General features: G+C 42.1%; 2 protein-coding genes across 10 annotated transcripts in view; one reads left to right on the forward strand and one right to left on the reverse strand.

Moving 5' to 3' along the window:
- Positions 1-4: 4 nt before the first annotated feature.
- Positions 5-2330, reverse strand: tmem14ca (transmembrane protein 14Ca). Of its 5 annotated transcripts, none has more exons than XM_047567750.1 (6): positions 2235-2330; positions 1845-1907; positions 1668-1752; positions 1296-1397; positions 780-867; positions 5-153 (listed from the first exon to the last, which is right to left on the reverse strand). In XM_047567750.1, exons 3-6 carry the CDS (start codon positions 1741-1743, stop codon positions 96-98), a joined length of 324 nt encoding a protein of 107 aa, XP_047423706.1. In that variant the 5' UTR covers positions 1744-1752; positions 1845-1907; positions 2235-2330; the 3' UTR covers positions 5-95. The 5 variants fall into 5 exon arrangements, with proteins under 5 accessions (XP_047423706.1, XP_047423708.1, XP_047423709.1 ...); XM_047567752.1 differs by having other exon boundaries at positions 2222-2292; XM_047567753.1 differs by having other exon boundaries at positions 2240-2277.
- Positions 2059-16998, forward strand: part of tfap2a (transcription factor AP-2 alpha) — a 17561-nt gene continuing 2621 nt past the window's right edge. The window contains exons 1-8 of one of the 5 annotated variants that reach the window (XM_047567746.1): positions 2059-2189; positions 2867-3119; positions 5617-5699; positions 10266-10685; positions 11878-11929; positions 13487-13712; positions 14609-14727; positions 16550-16691. In XM_047567746.1, the coding sequence (XP_047423702.1) occupies positions 5661-5699; positions 10266-10685; positions 11878-11929; positions 13487-13712; positions 14609-14727; positions 16550-16691 (998 nt within the window). In that variant the 5' untranslated portion in view covers positions 2059-2189; positions 2867-3119; positions 5617-5660. Of the gene's footprint in view, positions 2190-2866; positions 3120-5616; positions 5700-5723; positions 5868-5930; positions 7648-8386; positions 8874-9076; positions 9750-10265; positions 10686-11877; positions 11930-13486; positions 13713-14608; positions 14728-16549; positions 16692-16998 lie in introns of those variants that run through there. The other 4 variants (XM_047567747.1, XM_047567745.1, XM_047567744.1 and 1 more) reach the window with 4 other exon arrangements.

Consider the following 16998-nt stretch of genomic DNA (forward strand, 5'->3'; position numbering starts at 1 on the left):
AGAATTTCTTTATAAACATTATATTTCAAAAAACATATACATGAAGATCTACGTGAGCAAATGATATTTCGTCATGTTTCGAGATGTTTGCTTCATCAGGTTTCCACTGGTTTCTGGAGCAATGCCACACTCAACTTTGCCACCATCAGGATACTGCAACAAGAGGAAAGCATTAGACTCGCTGGCAGTGTTGATTTCTAGACTCGCCAAACCAGCAGATGAACTCAAATAGAAGTGTCCAGGAGACACTGAAAGCATTCTCCTCAAGCAGGGATATGAGGATTACACTATTCATGATTGGAAACTCAGTGGAGCAGATAAGTTTCTTCAGGGTAAGAATAATTATCTACAATCTGTCACAGTCGCATTCGGTTGTTTTGTAAATTACATTACACAACACTCACTTGTTAGTTCATTAGAGACACCAAAGAAAACCAATCCTTTGTTATGTAACAGTCCAGCTCAACACCCCCCTTCATTACTGCTCAATTGTAAGAAAGGATGGAGTTTGTGCCGCCGTTAAACTGGGTTGAAATACAACCTTGACTAGAGGGGGTTGTCAAAGCAATAGAAACTATTTTACTTGTTGCAAACAAATGCTGAACACAGTACATTTTATAAAGATTTAACGCAGGACAGTTATATTAGAATGCATTAGTTTTCACTTGTGTGGCTCTACTTAATGAACTGGCAAGTGAGTGTATTTACTATTTTTTTATTCTAGAGGCTACAATTCTTTTTACATTTCATTCCCTGAAGTCAATTAAACTGATGCGTACCTTGCACCAGCCATCAAACCAGCTGGCATGAACTTCCTGGATGCGTAGAATCTCTTTCCCATGATGCCGCTGAGAGCTCCTGATGTAGCTGGAAGGGAGCAAATAAACATCAATGAGCTAAGTCACTATAAAGGCATCTTTATTATGAAAATATTTACATTTAAATAAGCTTTGTAGGAATCAGGTGATATAAATTTATATGATCTGCAATGTAATCTTGAGCTGAGTCTTTTCTTTGATAATGCATTCATCTCAATCATATTCATCATTCATCAAATGTTTAGTAGTTTTTAATAGTCTATTACCTTTCTAATTATCTACTAGTTTGCAAAGCTACCACGTTGAACCGAGCATACGTCAGGAATAATTCCTGCAAAGTGGTTGGACAAAATGTCAAGTACGTTAAGGACTATTCATATTCCTTTCTTTTCATATTCCTAAAATGTATGGCCGGTTAATCAGGCTCATGAAGCTTAATTGTAACTGTCTGCACCGAAACACTTTAAATACACCAACCTAGGGACACCCAAACATTATGGGGGTCATTGGAGATCTGGTAGGCACCAAAACCTGCGAGGCCCCCGAACAGGAGACCAGCAGCCAAGGAGGGGACGCTGCCTGAAAGAGGAGACGCAAAGGAAGTCAACACCTGCACCTGACGTGCACAGGACAGAGGAACATGCGCAGTGTCGACACGATTATTATTATTATTTTCGCAGTAAAGTGCGTCAGTTTAAACAGTTTGAATATAACAGATCTAATATATCTAATATAACTGAGATATATATATTTTTATACATTACTGATTAAAAAAAAAATAATAATAAAGGTGGCGGATACATTTGCGACTGTCATAGTTGCTGACATACCCTATTTAAGGCAACACACCTGCTTTCACGTAACCGACGACACCTCCGGAAGCGACTAGAGTTGCGTATCCGTATCCTACCCAATCCACAGACATGTTGGACACCTGTGAGTAAAACAAAACCCACTTCAGGACGGACGATGCACCGTACCTGTTTCAGTCAAACCGGTCCCTGCTTTCAGTTTAATATCACTTACGTTTGGAAAATGACTAAAAGGACCGTCTGAGCCCTGCGTCGTTGAGTTGTTAAGGAAAAGTATCTGCGCCAAGAGAATAGGTGGAAACATCGTGACGTTTGAGGAAAATTAGTGCACGACAGAGCTCGTCGTTTTTTGGAATAAATGCCGTTACGCAGATAGTGGCGTGTGCGTGTGTCTGGCTTAGTAGATAAGACGAGCTGCTGCCAAGAGCTTTAGCATGAGCTCAACTAACATCAATGTTACAACACGCGACCACGCAGACTACGAAGGAACACTGACACTTGGTCCAAAATGAATACATCATTGTTTTAATCTGAATTACAGCTTTAAAAGTCTAATACGGTAAAGTATGAAACAACGAACAGAGATATTACTTGTGCATACAACCTTACTCCTTCAGTTTGCCCTCTGTCTGGTCACTGCGGCAAATTGTTCTCCACCGAGCACAGATTACTGCTGCACACAAGGCTACACGGGAGAGGTCGCTGATGGGAAATGTAGGCCATTTGATTTTGGAGAGAAAAGCCGCGTTCAGTAGGCGGAATTTACACTATGAATAATTGTAACATGGGGACGGGATATGATTTACATCCCACCACGTCTACTTTGTTAAAATGCCCATTGCACCTGAACGCAGCAGCTGCTTCAAACATTTTGCTGTGTAGAAAAATAAATCCACGTGGGGAGTTGATATTTCTACATTAAATTACCTGTTTGACAGTAGACACGTTCGTTTGTCACAGTAGGAGGAACAGGTGTATTAATAATGGCAAGGTTTCATGAAATGTTACATTAGTTACATTTGACTGCATGCACAAGTAAATTGGGAATCAAACATAATTGAGACACACGGGCTTTAACATATAAGTCCTATAATTTGTTTATATTAATATATATTTAAAGAGAAATTTAATTACTTCAAAACGGTTTGTCCATGCAAAAACAAAATTACGAAACTTTTTCCAAACTGGCGTTCTTTAAACAACTGACTTAATTACTTATTGTAATTTGCTCCACAGAATGTGACCTGTATTCTGCATCAGCCTGTGTCTGTGTGGCAAGAGAGGGACGAGAGGGACACTTGTCATCTGCCATCTCCAGATCCACAACATCGAACTGCAAAGGGCTGAAGGCCAGCAGTTCTACTTTAAGGACCATTGGTGATCCCCACACACCGGTCGGAGATGAGTTTATTTTCTCAACCACAAGATGGCACCACAGGATCAAATTAAACGCGTCTTTTGTCACAAGTCCGCATCTTCTTGTTTAAAGGTTATTATTTCTTTAGTGCCCTTTAAATCTATTTTGATTTGATTTTTTTATTATCTGCAAAGAGAAGGGAGGGTGAAACAACGTCCAGACTACAGTATCACTTATCACTGAATCGGAATGTGTGTTTTTTGCAGTCAGTGTCAGAGCTGTGTTGGGTGCATGGGCATGGTTTAGTCTTGGGAGTCTGATTAAAGTTTATGAAGAAGGACAGGCGGACAAAGGTAAACAAGCGCGCTCACTCAAGCGCAATGAATGGCGCGTATTCAAAACAGGGTCCAGAGAGGAAACATTTCGTGAATTTGTACACGTCCGCACTTTTCAGCTGTACACGTTCCCTTTGACCACCTGCTTCTTTTGACTGGCATCTGCTTGGCAGTTTTACTCACTGGAATGCTCCCTGCGCACACATTCTCATTTGGTTTCAATTACCTGCAATATTGTTTCAAATCCACCGGCGGTGCGCGTCCTTCTCTTCTCGCGAAGCAAGGTGGCGCTAGAACACAATTTATCTTCATTGGAGGGGGGCAGCGGTTTCATACAATGGGCCTGAAACCCTCTCACTCAGCAGTGACCAGTTTTATGAATATCACAGACCAGCACGGTGATTTTTTTTTTCTTTTTCTTTTTTTGTGCCTTGAGAGCTGGTGACGGGATGGTTGGTGTCCTCTGCAGTCTGATTAACCCAGCACGAGCAGGTCCATATACTCAGAAATTTTTGTAGCAGACAGATTTTTGTGTCCGACAGTAAACCACTCTCTTTGTTATGTTAATGCCATTGATCTTTTTTTTCTTTTCTTTTTTTTTTTTTTTTTTACAAAAAAAAAACGAAGAATACTTCTGTTTATTTTATTTAAATATTTATTGGCAAAGAACCGAACGCGTAAAATACGCATGGAGATCTGTGTTCTAGACAAACATCAAACTCATCCAACGATCTACATTCACTAACACCAAATCAATTAATATACATATTTTAAATCTTGCAACAATAATAACAATGGTGGGTAATTTATTTAAACGTGATTGGCTGGACAGAGTGCCCGAGGTGCAGTCGCTGTCGACGTCTATTAAACAAAGCTCGCGGTTTTAGAGCGTCGCCCGAGGCCCGGTGCTACGGCAGAAGTGGTTGAAACCAAGCCCTAGACAAACAGCGTAGATATTCAAAGGGGACCCCGCTGCAGTCTGAGGGTAACCTACTCTCAGACAGCTCTGCTTTAAAACTTACTCCTCCCTTGCGCAGAGCCCCAAACAATATTTCTGATCCCCCTCCACCACAACCACCACCACCACCCCTCTTACCCCCCTCTCCTTTGTCCAGGCCTGGTAAGGTCTATATAGCTGCAGGTATTGTGTGTGCAGTTAAAATGTGTTCGCCTTTGAAGTCAAACATGAAGGCTTGTTTTAAATATTAACACCACAAAAATCTATAGGCTCCGTGTGGAATTATGCAACTGTTTAAAAAAAATAAAATAATAAGAAGGGCTCTCTATAAATATGATATTGTGGAAAATCAGAGTAAGTATATTTCCGAACAAAGTTTGTCCAACATCGGTAGTGCATGCATTTAATGTGTCGATGTAGGGAATGAAGCATCGATCTAATGGCGACGTGCAACTTCTGTGCGCACTGACAATCGAGCCCCGCTAGTGTGTGTGTGTGTGTTTTCTTTTAGAAACTCCAAAGACAGAGAAACTGGATTTTGGACTAAAAGCTTTGACCATTATCACCTATGTGAGCGCACGTGTTGCTCTGCTGTCTGTGTGCATGTGTGCGTCCGCGATAGGGAGAGAACGAGAGGGAGATCTCATTCGCTCTTGGCCCGAGGGGTCTACATAAGTATGTATTAGAAATAAACAGTGGATAAATAAATAATGACCCTCACAATAGCGGGGTTGCTTTCTATACCGAAGTATTGATGTTGGCAGTTAACCTTCAAGTTTCTTTTATTTTTTTAATTCATTTATGTTTTTACTTGACACAGTTTCATTTGCAGAGAGAATTCACGTTTTCTACCAAAGACAAAGATGAGAAGAAGGGGGACAAATGGAAAGGTTAATTGACTCCTAGAACTAACAGATACATCCTTTAATTTTTAAACCAGAAGGAGACAAGTATAATTCAACATACCTTCGTGCTCTTTGTTGTTGTGACAGTTAGACCATATTTTCTAATGAATGATTTTTTTCTTGTTTAATTAAATTTAAAGAAAGTGTAAAACAATTGTAGTTTAGCCAGCTGTTCGAATGCGCAATAAACAAATTAAATATTTTATAAAAAAAAATAAACATATTGATTTTATTTAGGATTTCTGCAATATTTATTTTTAACACTTGGCTAATATATGTTCATTTTTAATAATGTTTTTAAAATAATCAATATTAAGATTTTACCCCCATTTTATTGCTTTATTAATTAAACATATTTTATTATATTAAAATGTTTCAATCTAACTGTCATGAAGGTTAACCCACCTCTCAGTGTTTTACTTTTTTCCCAGGTAGGCTACATTACGCCTTCCCGTCCACACCCGGAGCAGTGCGCATGCGTCACCAGGTGGCCCCGCACCGTTTTTATGGCCAGGTGAGGCGATCTTGTCCAGGTACAAAATAAATAAAGAGTAAAGGTTTACTTTGGGACCGGAGCGTTAATGAGATAGACACTGCACCGGACCCGGCCTAAAAAACCCAAACAACCAAAGGCACCAGAAGACAAAGAATGTCAATAATGGGCAAAATGGGGGAATGGCAGGTATGTGCTGCTTACTTTAAGACAAAGAGACCGCCGCGAAAATCGGTGAAAGCTGTCAAAAGTGTCGACTTGTTGTAGGATAAGGCTGCACTGGCACTGCAGAGCCTTTTGTAAGGAGAGGTGACAGAGTTCTCTTAAACTTGTAGATTTTAACTGACAGATTATGAAGTTAACAACATTTTATTTTTGGAGGCTTGTTTTTGTCTTGCACGTCAAACTCTTCCTCTCATTGTTTTGCTCTGTAAAACCTGAGGATATAGGCCGTGTGCTGTTTGGACGCATTGTAAAATGCAGATTATTTTGAACATGAATTAGAAATGTGTGGAAACAGACCGGAGATTGCTGCAGTTTGTGTTGAAGAAAAAAAATGTCAGCCCTTCTTTTAAATTATGTCGGTGCGTCTTCGGAGTAGAAAAAAATAACTTTCCAGAAATGTGTGTATCCATACTCTCTTACAAAGCATCCCACGATTGACCTTCCATAGAGTCTTATTCCACAGATTATCTGGGTTTCACTGAAAATCTGGCCCTGTTTTGGGAGGTGTGTGTGTGAGAGAGGGGGGGGTTTAGGAGTCGACCCGAGATCTTTTCTGAAACAAAACACTTTAGTTTCACTCGTTTAAAAAAAAATAAAATAAAAAAAAAAATCACCAGGGCAGACGAGCAGGCCAGGTGTCCAGAAAGAAGCTCGCATGCATTGGTTGTCATTGTCGGCCACTTTCATCGCTCCAGATTCATTAATAACAACTGCTTGCTTAAAGGGGGGGTAAAAAAAAAAAAAAAGACGGTGCTCCACCAAAAATGGTAATCCAGGTTTTAAGCGAGAGGGGCCAACGCCTTGAAGGAGCTGGCGACCTGTCTGCTGACCCACGACCTGCTGAGGTGAAGGCTCGACCGGCGACAGGGCAGAGCCGGGCTCCCCTAGCCGGTCATTCAAATGAAACAAGGCCATGTTGTTGTGTTAATTATTTACATTCCACCTAAACTCTGCGCCCTTACAGGTAGTCAATGGACCTGTAGAGCCGCGTCCAATAGCTCACCTTTTTAACATAACACTGAAAGAAAAGCCTCTCGAGGTCTCCACTCTCAATGGGATTAAAATAACAGTTTGGGAGTTGCAAAAAAAAAAGAAGAAGAAAAAAAAGAAATCAAGGCTGGCAGCAAAGTGTGTGGCAGGGTGGTATTTGTATTGACATGCTGTTGTCACATCAAAACTACTGCACTGACTTAAACACACCGACTAAAGTTTTGCCAAAAGCACATCTGTGTATTTTGCGATTTTATCAAAAAAACAATACAAATAAACTAGTTAAATTCAACTAGAAATCACCGTCCCAGGTGCAGGCAGGTCCCCATGCATGACTATACCCTCCCCTCCTCTCGACACCAAAACAACACACACACACGCACACCTCGCTGAACAGTAGAAATAATAAGCATGTGTAGCGTCTTGCTGCTTTAGTTTTTACCTGTGCGCTGTCCATTGGTGTTGTGCGAGCAGATGGGGGGGAATCAAACGGCTGTTGATATGCTAATGAGGCCCTGTGCCAGTGTTATTACAGAGCTGCTCCAGCCCTCCACTTCCACCATTAGAGGGAGACCTCAGAGCGCAAGACAGACAGCAGCCCACAGCTTCAATAAAAGTAGTTTTTTCTGAGCGGGGAGCACAATTCACTGAGTGAAAACAAGACCAAGGCGATACCTATACCCAATATCCACCCCAACAACCCATGAAAATGCTTTGGAAATTAACTGATAACATTAAATATGAAGACTGCGAGGTAAGAGGCTCATTTTAATTTATTGTTATTTTAATTTAGATTTATTGAGATCAATACTTTAGGCATGTGGTGAATTATTTTGATCCAAATATGACATTCTTGACAGCTGTTAGTGAGCACATTCAACGGAAGGATGAACAGGCTTCATCTCCTTTATTATTTCTATTGACACGTGTGTGAGTTTAGAATATGAGCAGTAGTAATATTATTATAATTTTTTTTTTATAATATTTATAATGTTTTAATGTGGCAGTATAGTCCACATTTAATATAATATATCAGCTGCATGAATACAATTACACCAGTGATTTATCTTTCTCTATTTTTTAATTCACATTAAAAAAAAATATGTCCAAATTTTAACTGACATGTGCACACATTAAAATAATAATGCAGACCTACCACGCATTTAATTACAATAAACATGTTGAGCGTTTGCACGCGCAGACATCACCCGCTTTTTATTTGGTGCTTAAATTCCACATGCATCCGTCTGTGTTTTAATTTTTCTCTGTGATTTGAGCCGTTCGGTTTCGCGTGTGCGTGTCTGTGTGGAGTGCATACAGTGAGTGGTGGTTGTTATGGACAAAGTTTGGCAGTAATATCGGAGGCTTGTTTAGGAGTGGAGAAGCCTGTCGGACGTGTTTTTTTTTTCGCCCGCGTCTTGCGAGGATAGGGACCGGAGCAGGAAAGCAAAAAAAAAAAAAAAAAAAAAAAAAGAAAGAAAAAGTAAAGTAAACTGGGCACCGCCGCGTTCGTGTTGTGTTGACTCGTGTAGCTATTTTTTTTTTTTTTAGGCAAATGTTTTCCCGCTCGTGTCGATACAGAGAAATTAAATTCGCAATTGAAATCCGGCCGAGGCCCGGTGTTTCGTAATTATTTTTAAATGCGCGATTAAGCAGGAAACGGCGGAGCGGAGCTGCTTAAAAGCCGCGCGTAAAAGTTAAGTCAGAACGCCGGATCCAGCGGCCCTGTCTAAAGACTGTGGGAATTTATTTTTTTCTGCGTCTTCCCGGGCGAAAAGTTAAAGTTAAGCGGCGTGGCATTGGGTTTTGGAGGAATCGGTGGATTAATTCGGCAGAGGAAGAGAGAGCGAGAAAGAGAGGAGACCCATGGAGGACAGCTCGCTGTCGGAGTCTGAGGTGGAAAACAAAGGGACAAGCGGTAGAAACGAGCCGGTCGGAATGCCCGTAGCGTCGTCTGCTGGATTTTCACCCAGTTCAGAGGTGCACATTGTTTCCTTCCCTGGCTTCTTCATCTCCTGTCTGCGGTCCACCTCCCTTCATTCCTACGTCTTTCTTTCACTTTTGCGCTTTGGCCCTGAGACTCTTTTAAAATGCCCCCCCTCCCCTCCCTCCCTCTCTCTGATTCGTCAGACGGGAGTGAATGTCCCTCTTTTTGTCTCTCTCTCTCTCTCCACTCCCTCCACACTCTCTCACTCCCTCTTACTCTCTCACTCCCCTCTCTCTCTCTCTCCCCATCTCTGATTAGATATACTGATTCCTCCTTTCAATGGACGTCATTTAAGCGCAGACTCCTGCCTTGAGTTGCGTCCTCCGCTTCATGCCAGATTTCCGACTATTCTTTCCTTATTATTAAGTATTCCTGTAATATTAATAGTCATGAACGCGTTCTAATAGGAGTCCAAGAGGGAGACGAAGAAGCGGCTCTTTGGCTAATATGAGCTCAAGCGAGGGGACGGTAGCACTGTGATAGAAGCCCGGAGAAGAGGGAGAAAGAGGGTTTTCGACGAGAAACTTTTCGACCCCAACACCGTCGAATATCTGCATTTTTAGACCCCAAATGAAGGGCAGCTGGGATCTAACCATTTATTTCTGATGGATTATCGTCCTGCTACTGAGGCACATATCTGATCGCCAGGGCCACCGTGATCTTGCAGGAGAGAAGAGTCTTTTCGGGGGGCTATTTTTTGTTTTGTTTTGCTGGTTAATTCCCCCTTTTGCTCGCCCCCTCCCTCAAAACACCCACGGTGTTTTTGAACTGATTGCCATTTTCTTGATTCGCACCAAAAAAGATTTTTTTTTTTAAAAAAAAACGACCAAAAAACCGTACAGATGTTAGTGCACAGTTTTTCCGCGATGGTAAGTTTCTGGAGGCTCGTCGTGTCCGATAGTTTTTCTCCCTTTGCTTGTTTGCATTCGATTTTTTTCCCCCAATGATTTTTATTTATTTATTTTTATTCTGTAAAGATTGCATGCTTAGAACCAGTTGATCGCCTTGCAAAAATGAAAGAAAAAAATATATATTCCAGGACTCGCTTGCATGTTTTGGGCATCTCTTCTTCTGGAATTTTAGATATTTCGTTTTATTATTTACTTGTGGAAATTTATTATTGTGTTGTTTTATTTTCAACAACTTCGTGCACATGTGGCAATTGCGTGGCGACTACGTGTTTATTGTTTAAAATCCCCTTTTTAGAATTAACTGTGATTATTCGTCACAGATTTCACACTTGGTCTAATTCCTGTCATCCACTCAGGCCACATTTGATAGTGCCTCGATGTGAGCAGAAGAAAGAGTGGGGGATTTCTATACATTTGCGTGGCTTTTTAAAATATGGTCTAAAATACACTTTTCTCTTTGTCCTCTCCTGCCAGGATCGTCACGACGGTACCAGCAATGGGACAGCCAGGCTACCTCAGCTGGGCGGCGTGGGCCAGAGTCCCTACACGAGCGCCCCTCCGCTCTCCCACACACCGAACTCGGACTTCCAGCCCCCGTACTTCCCCCCACCTTACCAGCCCATCTACCCGCAGTCTCAGGACCCTTACTCGCACGTCAACGACCCGTATTCTCTCAACTCCCTGCACGCTCAGCCGCAGCCGCAGCACCCGGGCTGGCCGGGCCAGAGGCAGGGTCAGGACAGCGGCCTGCTGCACCAGCACCGCAGCCTGCCCCACCAGTTGTGCCGGGAGTATCGCAGGGAAGTGCTCCTACCGTCCGGCCACGGCATCGATACGGGACTGTCGGACTCTATCCCTATCCATGGAATACCTCACTCTTTAGAAGACGTTCAGGTGAGGCAGCGTTTATATGTTTTTTCTCTTTATGGCACTATTTTATTTTATTTTTATTTTTAAAAATAAGGAGGGAAAGAAAGGATTAGTATAACGTTGTTGTCATAAACAAAGCACCTGTGTGCCACTGATATTTTAAAATTAATATCTCGATAAAAAAAATTATGAAGATAATGGTGTTTTTATTTTTTGTTATAATTCAATCAATCTACCATTAAAAATTACCTGATATTATTATTATTATTATTATTATCATCATCATCATTTACGTATTAGTGTACGTGTTTTTCTCATTAACATTATTTGATAAAATCCAGAAGATAGGCATTAAATTAGGTTTGAGTAGCCGAGATGCTTTTTTTAAATGTCTTTTCTAATTTATTTTAACGGAAACAATAGCGTGGACTTCTAAAATAATTTAGGATAATGCTGTGCAATTATGTATTTTTTTTTACATGCATTTTCATGCCTAATATATATATTTTTAAATGCTGTTAGTTTTTGTTCAATATCCCTCTATAACTTCGAACAGTTTCATTTACCTAGATCCAAACTGTTTTTCCGCGAGCTTTGCTCCACGTCTCCATACTTATATTTGATTTCCCTGATTCAAACAGGAGCTCAAGCTCGCCGCTCTTCGCGAACGGTGGTAATATCATAATGCTCCGCGTGCTCAGGAAGGAGAGAATTGAGTTTGGTGTATTGAGTTTAGCTGCGATTACTAAAAGATGCATGATGAATGAGCTCCAAAATTGTCAATAACCTTCATTCTCATTGAGAGTATTCTTCCCCGTTTTTAATCAGAAACAAACACCAATAATCCTCTAATTAGTTCATAGGCCTTTAATAGGCTGCGCCGCCGTAATTACTAACCAATCTAGATTAGAAGTTTCCTTGTGAGTGGAGCCAATCTGAGGGCGAAATTAGGTCAGGATTATGGGGCGACACAGCTTCGTTATTTAAGTCTGAGTTAGTGATCTAATGCAACGCGTCCACCAGTGGAGCCCGCTGAAAACACTCATGGACAATATTACCAGGTATGGGCCTCGAGAGCCTCCATGTTGGATGATTGGGGCTGCTAATTGTGTCAGGCTTTGTTCGTGCACGGCATCCTGAGGTGCATTTACTTAGACGGCTCTGTGCTAAAATTGTGCTCCTTTTTTTTTTCTTTTTTTTTGCATTTGTGTCACAGTCTGTTGAGGATCAAGGAATTCACATCCCCGACCAGACTGTAATTAAAAAAGGTAAGCAATTTCCTCCGAGATATCATGCATGTTTCTTCAAACTGCACACCACTAGACTGCACACACACACGCGCGCGCGCGTACGCGCGCACGCACACACAACGTTCACCATTCTGCTCGAGAGAGCTCGATGCAATGCGGTAATGCCTGACTGATCCTAATACGCAGTAGCCTATTTTTCATTACATGGTTTCCAAGTGCATCAAACTGCCTGCACCTTTTTCTCGCTGATGGAATTTACTGTCAGCGTTTCAGCGCAGCGGGGAGATGAGGGGAGCTTGTGGGTTTTGTAGGCCCGTGCTATTGATGGTCAAAGATACAGGCCTATAAAGACGATCCCGGCACTTCAGTAGTGGAAGCCAATAGCTGCAATCACGCAGCATGGTCAAATCTAAAATGGAAGTTGGTCCTGCTGGATGGAGCACGGGCCCAGTGTGTGCAGGAAGATAATCTGTCATTTAGAGAGGGAATCAAAACTAGGCTGGACAAAATCACCGGATATATTTTTTTCTATGTATCTCGAAATGTAGTTTTCACATTTAGTAGGTGACTGTTGGCGGATTATACTGCGCCAATATCTTTTTATTATTATTATTATTATTATTATTATTATTATTTGCTGTCAAAATCCCAGCAACACAAGGCAGGCCTTTTTCATGGTCATGTTTAAATGCGTTTTGCCAGGTCAAATTAGAACTCGTTAGATAACGATATGGAGCGTGTTTTGCTTCCTCTCGTTCTTTCTTTTTTCCGTCTTTCCTCCTGTCTTTTTTTAAATTCTTCCCTTTTCCGAGTCTATCTGCACATCAACATGATAATTGGCTTCTTATATTAGTAATCTCAAGAGTTCGTTTAACTCCTATTGTCTCTATTAGGCTCCCTTGAGCCATTAATGTCACAAGTGATCTATCCAAAGGCGCACAGTCCCCTTTGTCTCCGGTTACTGCACACCAAAACGGTGTAAAGCCCAGCAGTGTTGAGAATCATACCCCCGCTCCCCATCCACCCCCACCCCCACGGTGTGAAATCACACACGGGCGACAGTGTTTTGCTGGATACCGAGGATGTGTCAAAATAGGTACATTTTTACCCAATGTCTCGGTTTCGCGTGGTGGCTTTGTGCAAGAGTCGAGCCACGGTCGTGCGTAAAAATACGCTGTCATTGTCTGCTGTGAAAATGTGCAGATAAAAATAATGCTCGGTATTATATGACGAAAGAAAAATAGATAAATAGAAATATTATGGATTTTATAAACGTGTGATTGAACCAGAATTATCCCACGTAATCCGGATGTTAATGTTTTTACGAGCACACGAACACACAAATTGTTGTTGTTGTTACCATGTATAGGCCTCTGTGTGTCGTTTTCCCTACATGTCCCTGTTTCTGAAAGTGTACACATGTGGCGCTAAACTCTAAATCCGGGGCCTAAATCCCCCCCTTCTCATTTAGTTAAGGCTCTGCATTGCATGAAATTCACTGAGCACGATCTCCCTCTCTCTCACCCCTTCCTTCTCTCCATCCCTCTCCTCCTCTCTCCCTCGCGCTGGCTATAGGTCCAGTGTCTTTATCCAAGAACAACAACATCTCTGCCATCCCCGTAAATAAGGACGGTCTTTTCGGAGGGGTGGTTAACCCCAACGAGGTGTTCTGCTCAGTTCCGGGTCGCCTGTCTCTCCTCAGCTCCACATCAAAGTACAAGGTCACGGTGGCTGAGGTGCAGAGACGCCTCTCGCCGCCCGAGTGCCTCAACGCCTCTCTGCTGGGCGGAGTGCTGAGGAGGTGAGTTTGACTGGAAGGCTGCAAAAACCCCTTCTCTCTCTCCTCCTTTACTCTTTCTGTACTTGTGTGTGGGTATGAACTCTCACTTTGCTCCAATCTCTGTGAACGTGCATCTCTCTCTTCCTCTTTCCCTCTCTTGCTTTCTTGCTCTCTCTCTCTCTCTCCCTCTCTCTCTTTCCTTTCTCTCTCTCTTTTTCTCTCTCTCTCCTCTGTACCAAGAATAATTAAAATCGACCAACCATGACACCTAGCTCCTGCATTTAAAGCAGGAGGGGTCTGTTAAATTCCATATTAACTTCCCTTGCGCACTGGAGCTTTCTCTCTCTCTCCCCTTCTCTCTCTCTTCCTCTCTCTCTCAAATTAATGTAGGCCTAGTCTGTTTCAACCCCAGCTCTATAGGCCCAGTGAAGGCATTACACATGAAAACATTGGTCTCCAGTGAACAGTCTACTGAAGTGCTGCAGACACACAGCCAGTAATAGCGCTGCCTATTAACTAGGACTTTATTTATTCAGTTTGTACAGTGTTTGTCTGCTGCGCGAAAAGACTGGGGCTCCTTTAGTATTATTTATTGTCTGTATGAGAGGTGTGGAGGGTTTAAATTTAAGTCGCCTTCTAATCAGCAAAGAAATAAATAAAAAAGCTGAGCCCTTCTATATTATCTAGACACGTGAGCGCGCAGTGTACTGCGAATGGGTCGAACACGCACAACAAAGCGAATGTTTGCGACTAAATTTCTCGCAAACCAGTTTCCCTGCCTCTAAATGGACTATTTCAGACACTTAAAAGGCATATTTGGTGGGCAACGCATTTCCCTTTCAAAGAGGAATACACTTCCTCGCAGGAATTCCTCCACATGAGCAACGCTACAGTGAGCTTCTCCTTTACTGTCACAGGGCCAAGTCCAAGAACGGAGGAAGATCCTTAAGGGAGAAGCTGGATAAAATCGGCTTGAATCTACCTGCAGGCAGACGCAAGGCAGCCAACGTCACCTTGCTGACGTCACTAGTCGAAGGTAAGTCCGGCCGCCGTAAATCACGTTCCATCTCTTGTTGCTCCCGCGATATCAGGTGCTTTAAAACTGCTTTTTTTTCACCCCCTCCTCGCTCCCTCTTTCTCTCCATCTCTCTCCCGCTCTCTCCCTCTCTCTCTCTTTTTCTGTGTTGGAAATCAGCATATGCGCTCATCCGTGTAATGTGGACCGACTTTGCCTCGCAAGTAATAAAGCATGAAGGATGTGTGTGTGTCTCTGAGTGTGGAGAAAGACACACACGCACAGGGAGAGAATGGTGCTGGTAATTCTAGTGGCTTTGCAGCCTTGGTTGGCCTTCGCTTTCAGGAGCGCACTTGCAGGTCCACGGCTGGCCTAGTTTATACACTGGATTAATTTGTGTTGAAGTCCAGTTAATTATTGAGTGCTGCTTGTTTATTGGGCACCGCTGAGCTGTTTCGCCTCATGGATGAGAAGTCGATTGATTTATTAACCCTGCGTTGTTTCAAACGTTAATGCAGCCCGGGTGCAGCAGCAGCACAGGGTAGATATATATATTTTTTAATTATTATTATTATTATTATTATTATTATTACGATTTAATTCTTTCGTTAATATGCCTCAGTTTTCAGTGAAGATTTTTATTGCATACAAATGGCGTGACGCTGACCTATTGGGAGCTATATGTTTTGGGCCTATTAAAGAATAAATTAGTCAATTATTGCGCAGGAAAGATGCCTTTTACGCGACTGGTTAAATCCATTTTTTTTTTTTTTTTTTTTTTTTGCTTTCAGAGTTGAACCTTATTATTCAGTGCAGTGGTATTTTTGGGTGTGCTATTGCAAAGGCAAAGGTGAAAGCCTGCGACGGTTCATTGGTCCCCGTTAATCATTATTGAAGGCGAGGACCGAATGCAATATTCATCGCGTTTCGTAGAAATTCGGCGCTGTATTGTAATGAGCCTGGAGAAATGTTTGATTGTGGGTAATAAGGGGGTGGTGGCACGTGGGGAGGGGTGGTGGGGGGGCATCGCGGGGTGGGAGGGGCGGAGGAAGCCGGTTATTTAGTGAAGGGACACCGCTGCTTTCCTTTTTTTCTGTGCTGTCATTGTTTATGATGCGCTCCATTTTATTGAAAATAGTTTACTGGGCTCCAGCTTTGATGCCAAGTGGCGCATGCGTTCTTCCGGTGTGGAGGCTTATGGACAGGAAGCCCCCCGGTTTAAAAAAAAAAAAAAAGAAAAAAGAAAGAAAGAAAAGAAAAAAAGAGGGGGGGAAAAAGACTGCTGCAGGAAATTAAATCCAAAGACTTTGTAAAAGAAAAAGAAAAAAAAATCAACCAGTAAGACAGACGAGCCCAGACGGAATGATACCTGTGGTTCTCATAGCTGAAATATGTAGACAAAGTAAGACTTAGGTACAGCCCTTTTAAATTGCTTCCCCATGCCTTTGTGATCTGCCGGACTTTCAGTAATGTGCAGGCATTGGTAATCAATGACATGGTGTTCAGCATGACGCTCCGTCTATATTTCATATCCACTTATAGTTTCTCTCCCATGTTTAACCGTTCTCACGCGATGAATGAGAGTTATTGACAGCTCGCATGTGTTATTATCATCATTATTATTATTGTTATTTCCTTCGCTGTTATAGTTATTACCATCATCATTAAGGTTGTTGGGAATGCACAGGTGCCACGTATCCGCTGTCTGAGACACGAACAGAGTGGACGCTCTGCTCAGATCAGTGATCTCGCTTCGGTGTGGACTATCTGCGATGTAACCATATTTAATAAGACAACATATTCATTATCCTGTTTTTTTTTTCTTCTTTTCTTTCTTTCTCAGGCGAAGCGGTGCATCTTGCCAGGGATTTTGGTTATGTATGCGAGACCGAGTTTCCAGCCAAGGCAGTAGCTGAATATGTAAACCGTCAGCATTCCGACCCAAACGAACAAGTCCAAAGAAAAAACATGCTATTGGCCACGAAGTAAGTGCTGTTATCACGTTTCACCATACCACGCAAAATGCATCCCGATGTGTGCCAGTGTGTGTGTGTGTTTACTTGACAGGTTGCGCACACAGGCGCGTTCTCAGATAACTTTACAGTTTTCACACTTTTCCATAATTTGAGTCTTTCAAAAACGCTCTCAGACACGTGACACTCATAAATTAGCCTGCCCCACAACCTACTAGCCTAGTAGTAATTAATTAATTAATCAATAAAGTGATTTTTTTCCCCGCCCCACGTCTGATCACTTTATAATTATGGATTTCGCTTAGACGCTAATTTTTTT

This window comes from Mugil cephalus, chromosome 18, assembly GCF_022458985.1.
Source record: "Mugil cephalus isolate CIBA_MC_2020 chromosome 18, CIBA_Mcephalus_1.1, whole genome shotgun sequence".
Classification (NCBI taxonomy): domain Eukaryota; kingdom Metazoa; phylum Chordata; class Actinopteri; order Mugiliformes; family Mugilidae; genus Mugil; species Mugil cephalus.